Source organism: Urtica dioica, chromosome 2 (genome assembly GCF_054948205.1).
Source record: "Urtica dioica subsp. dioica isolate 48M chromosome 2, U.dioica_male_clone48M_v1_H2, whole genome shotgun sequence".
In the NCBI taxonomy this organism is placed as follows: Eukaryota; Viridiplantae; Streptophyta; class Magnoliopsida; order Rosales; family Urticaceae; genus Urtica; species Urtica dioica.
Window position 1 is genome coordinate 18,444,391 of NC_142757.1, and position 5,329 is coordinate 18,449,719.

General features: G+C 46.0%; 1 protein-coding gene across 1 annotated transcript; it reads left to right on the forward strand.

The window, feature by feature from the left end:
* Nucleotides 1–4,489: 4,489 nt before the first annotated feature.
* Nucleotides 4,490–5,329, forward strand: LOC149404139 (uncharacterized). The gene has a single exon (XM_089607419.1). The coding sequence runs from the start codon at nt 4,490–4,492 to the stop codon at nt 5,327–5,329; it is 840 nt and encodes a 279-aa protein (XP_089463545.1).

Consider the following 5,329-nt stretch of genomic DNA (forward strand, 5'->3'; position numbering starts at 1 on the left):
TTCTGAATGGCAATCTTGATGAGCGCATTTACATGGCTCAACCAGACGGTTTCGTAAAAAAAGGTCAAGAGACCAAGGTTTGTGCGTTACTTAAGTCCATTTATGGACTAAAGCAAGCATCTAGGTCATGGAATATTAGATTCGATGAAACTGTGAAAAGCTTCGGCTTTGAATAGTCAATAGATGAGCCTTGTGTTTACAAGTTAATACACGAAGGCAAAGTTGTGTTTCTGGTGCTATATGTCGATGATATATTACTCATAGGTAACGATGTGGGTAAATTTTCCGAGGTTAAGGTCTGGTTAGCAAAGCAATTCGATATGAAGGATCTAGGAGAAGCCGCGTACATTCTGGGGATCCAAATCTTTCGAGATAGGAAAAACCGGACTCTGTCGCTCTCTCAAGCATCTTATATTGATAAGGTGATGGATCGCTTCTCAATGCAAGACTCCAAGAAGGGCCAAACACCCTTTAGGCATGGAGTCTCACTCTCTAAGGACCAGTCTCCCAAGACTGCACAAGAGATTGAAGACATGAGGAAAATTCCTTACGCCTCTGCCGTAGGAAGCCTCATGTATCCTATGCTTTGCACTAGATCTGAAATCTGTTTCGTTGTTGGCGTAGTTAGCCGTTTCCAATCAAACCCTGGACCCGAGCACTAGATTACTGTTAAGCATGTTCTTAAGTATCTTCGAAGAACTAGGAACTTGATGCTTACATACGGAGATACTGACCTGACTATGGCGGGATATACCGACTCCGATTTTCAACCGGATAAGGATTCTAGGAAATCCATTTCGGGATCTGTGTTCATCCTTAATGGTGGAGCTGTCGTGTGGAGGAGTATTAAGCAATCTTGCATTGCTGACTCCACAATGGAAGCGGAATATGTGGCTGCTTGTGAAGCATCCAAAGAGGCTGTATGGCTTAAAAAATTCCTTAAGTATTTTGAAGTTGTTCCAAATGTCGAAGAGCCCATGACCCTTTATTGTGATAATAGTGGGGTGTCGCTAACTAAAAGGAACCTCGAAGCCATAAGTGCTCTAAGCATATTGTGAGGAAATACCATTTGATTCGAGAGATCGTGCAGCGCGGAGACGTGGAACTGAAAAAGATCTCAACAGTGGACAACCTAGCAGATCCATTCACCAAGGCCCTAGCGAACAAGGTCTTCGACCAACATCGAGAAGGATTAGGCATGAAGGACTACACACATCTTCTTTGAGTCAAGTGGGAGTTTGTTGTCAATGGTGCGCATAAGAAGAGTTGTAGTCTTTATTTTGTACATTTGATGTAATAAAGTCTCATGAAGACTCTTGCTTGTAATTGCTTATTCATTAATAAAAAGTTGAAACGTTCATTCATTCTTCCTTGTGTGTTTGAAACTTTATGATAAAACATTAGTCTTTAGTCCATAAACAAACTTAACAACTTACGAAGAGATAAATATAGATTCGCATGAACAAACTCTTCGTAGTTTGCTTAAAACGATGTATTCGCAATCTAAGGGTCAAAGGACTATTGACCTCAGTACGATTGTTAGGAGAATCTATGATGTCTGGTTATGGGGCATTGAGAGTTGGAGACTCTATAGTTCTTCTAGATATCTTCCGAAGGTACTGAATTGACCAGTGCACTTCTAGAGACAAGATAAGAACAAACCATTTAACCTCTTATGAGTCGAAGTCACCACGTATGAATTGCATCATGCTTACCTTAATCCTGAAATGAGACATGTCATTTCATAGCTTACGTATTATCATTTGAGAAAGTCAGAGTTCGGACTCACTATGTGATTCCGAACATGACCTATTGGTGAAGTACTAAGTTATGAAGATGTCATGAGTAACTTTGTGAATATCTCATAGATATGGAATTTATGTACAAGATTGCTGAAATGCAATGTATATCACCTCATGCTTTGTTCCTTGGAGTGTGAATAAATGAACTGGCCAGTGTCCAAATTGAGTCTTGACTCTTTTGGATGAAACAATGTGACTTGTTAGCTCCTCGTCAATACATTGTTTCTAACTTATTCACAAGCGACAAAGGAGTTGAGGAAATAACAGCTAGAAGGGTAAAATGGTAATTTTGTAAATCTCGACTAGCTGATGATATTCATGAACCGAGAGATTTTCAGTGTCAACTCTTTGTGAACTTTTGAGTCCAAGTGTTTAGCTCAAGCTTTGTTCATTTGGATCCATGAGGTCACTGTCACAAATCACATCGAGTAGGAATAGTTAAACTAGAAGCTAAGTCAAAACAAGAACGAGACAAGTTTTAAGAAAATTGTCAAAAGGGTAAATTTGTCTTTTTGGACATAGCATGAAATGAATGTCAATAAATTTTTTGACATGGTCATATGATGGCCTAGATCACTTGGCCATGATGTGTTCATTGGGCCTTGTGGATTAATTTCATTTCATAGAATTTTACTTGAAAATTCTCAATGGGCTTTTCTTATGTTGTCATGAACAAGTAAAGAAAAATCTAGAAAGGCTTTCTAGAAGCCCTTTGGCCATTCAACCCAAGAGAATGGGAGACTAATTTCGTGCAGCCCAATAGGAAAAAGGAGAGTTTATTTTGTGCATTAATGTATGAAGATACTTGCCAAAAGAAAAAAGAGGAAACAAATTTCCTCTAGAAGGAAAATGCAATTTCGGCCAACTAAGAGAGAAAGCAAATGAGGAAACAAATCCAAAGGCTTCTAGAAGCTCATTTGGACGTGCAAGAGGTATGAGGAAACTACCTTTTGAAGGTAATCCTCCTCCTATAAATACCCCACCTCATTCCTCTCATTTCATTCATCCAACATAAGTTAGAGATTGAGAGACTCTCTCTCTAGACATTGTTGGCCGACTCCTCTCTCTCTCTCTCTAGTCAATTTCGTTTTTGTTTTGGCACCTAGGTCCTCATTTGACCTAGTGTTTTAGCTCTTCGACTCTAAGACTTGTTCTTGAGTCGTCGTGTTTAAAAGTGCCCACACACTAATTCCTTTCTTTCTCGAGTGATTCTTGTGATAGAAACATTCGTGGTTGCTCGAGTTTGCGAGGAAAGAGGAGAGACGTGCTGCGAGGGGAGACGAACGTTATCAACCTTCCGAAGGCTCATCAACGTTCAAGCGTCTAAAAAGGTTAGTAAACTTCTATGCTCATAATAGTTTGTATTTACATGTGCTTGCTTTTTGTCTAGGTTAGTAAAAACGTTTTACTTGTGAAAAGAAAATTTTTAAAATTCCGCCGCTTACCGAAGAGTTAAACTTTTTCTTAAACCCTAGATCATTTCCAACAGCCCCAAGATCCGACGGCCGACCTCAAAGCCGTCATCCACGAGGACATAGCTCGGAGGCTCGCCGAGCTCCTAGATCGCCCCGGCGTGGATAACACACTTATTGCTGACCTTCTCGGCTACGATGTCGATGGTGGTCCCAGTCGTGGCGACTCCGATCTTGACTACGAGAGGGAGTCTAGGACCGACGAGGCAACCCCTAGCCTCGTACGCTTCCGGTCTGAAAAGACGAGGGATGCATGGTCGGGCCAGCCCTTCCGGGGCGCCAATGCTCGTGCTCCTATTCTTGGGGGTTCACCCCCTCAGGCTCAAGAAGTGGCTGGACACGGCCCCCCGCCGGGGACAGAGCTGCCCTCGCAGATATGGGGCCAACAACCGAGACGCTCGGCGGGCGACCCGACCAAGGGTTGCCTCGCCCCACCAAGCGCAGAGCGGGGACCTGAGGGAACGTTTGACGGCTCAGAGGAACTCCCGAGGAGAGGACCTCCATCAAAGGCTCAACTCTCGAAGGGACGCGCTCCCTGCCACCACTCTTGGCCGACCTCAGGCCAACGCCAGGGACCAAGCGTCCAATGAACGCCAACATGCGACTTATGCGGCCCCGGCGGTCAGCCCATCCAATGGGCTTGACATGGTGACGATGATCCAAAGCCTCCAAAATCAGATCATCGAGATGAGGGAATCGGGGGGACAGAGGCCGTACGGTGGGATCGAGGAGTCATACTCTCCCTTTGCCACTCAAATCCTTGCGAAACCATGCGTGGGGAATTTTAAGTTACCCTCCATCCCTCACTACGATGGACGGACAGATTCGAACTTCCACATCCAGCATTACGAGACGTGGATGTCAATGCAGGGACAGTCGGACGTCACCCTGTGCCAAGCATTCAGCCTGACCCTCACCGGGTCAGGATTTGAGTGGTTCCGATGCCTAAGGCCGGGGAGTGCCTCATCCTTCCGGGCCTTGCGAGAGGCCTTCCTTGCTCGGTTTGCCACTCTGGTGGCGCAGAAGAAATCAAAGACGTACCTCCTGTCCATCCGGTAGGGAAGAGACGAGACCTTGAGGCAGTATCTAGCTCGCTTCACTGAAGAATCTCACAAGGTTGAAGGATTCGATGATAAGGACGCCATCACGGCGATCACAGAGGGAGCTCGCACGAGCGACTTCCTCAAGTCTATTGTTGGAAAGGTCCCAAGGGACATGGCGGAGCTCATGTCAAGAGCCCGCATTTATATGGGGATCGAGGACTACCTCGATGGCCGAAAAGCTAGGGGACAAGGCGGTTGCCGTCGCGACGATCAGGACGGGGATCGCCCCGACCCTCGAAAGAGGAGAAATAAGGGAGGCCAGACCCTTAACGATCGCTGCCTCCCCGGGCCAAGGCCCTCGCATGTTGATAGCTTCCGGAAGTTTTCAGCATTCACCCCTCTCAATACTCCGCAAGAGAGGATCCTGGCTTTGCACCGCGACAAGCTAGGAAGCCCCGCTCCTTTCACGAAAGATCCCATGAAGTGGGATCGAAGCAAATTTTGTGAATACCACCAAGACCACGGGCACGTGACGTTCGAATGCTATAAGCTCAAATGTCAAATTGAAGCCCTTATCCAAGATGGAAAGCTAAAGGAATACATCTTCAGAACGATCGGGATGGCCGCAACGGGTGGAGAATGCCCGCGGCAAGAAAGGAAGGGTCAGAAGACGGTAACCGTCACTGACCGAATGGCGAACAATGAACCGGAGAGCTCACAAATGCATGTTATGGGCTCGATCATGGGAGGACGAGAGTTTGGGGACTCAAGCACGCAGAGAAAGAAGTACGTGCGGGAAGTCTCTCAAGGGAAGATAGCTCATCATATCAACCACACGTACGAGGTTCCGCCTCCGGTCCCCTTTGAATCCATGTTCTTCACCAACCAGGAGGCAGTGCGAGTGTTCCACCCGCACAATGACACGATAGTCGTCTCGGCCCCAGTCGCTAACAACCTTGTCCGGAGGATCCTGATTGACAACGGCAGCTCGGTCGACATCATCTTCATATAA

Excerpts from the sequence above, each read along its gene's own strand:
- LOC149404139 (XM_089607419.1), top strand. The coding sequence starts at position 4,490 with ATGGCGGAGCTCATGTCAAGAGCCCGCATTTATATGGGGATCGAGGAC.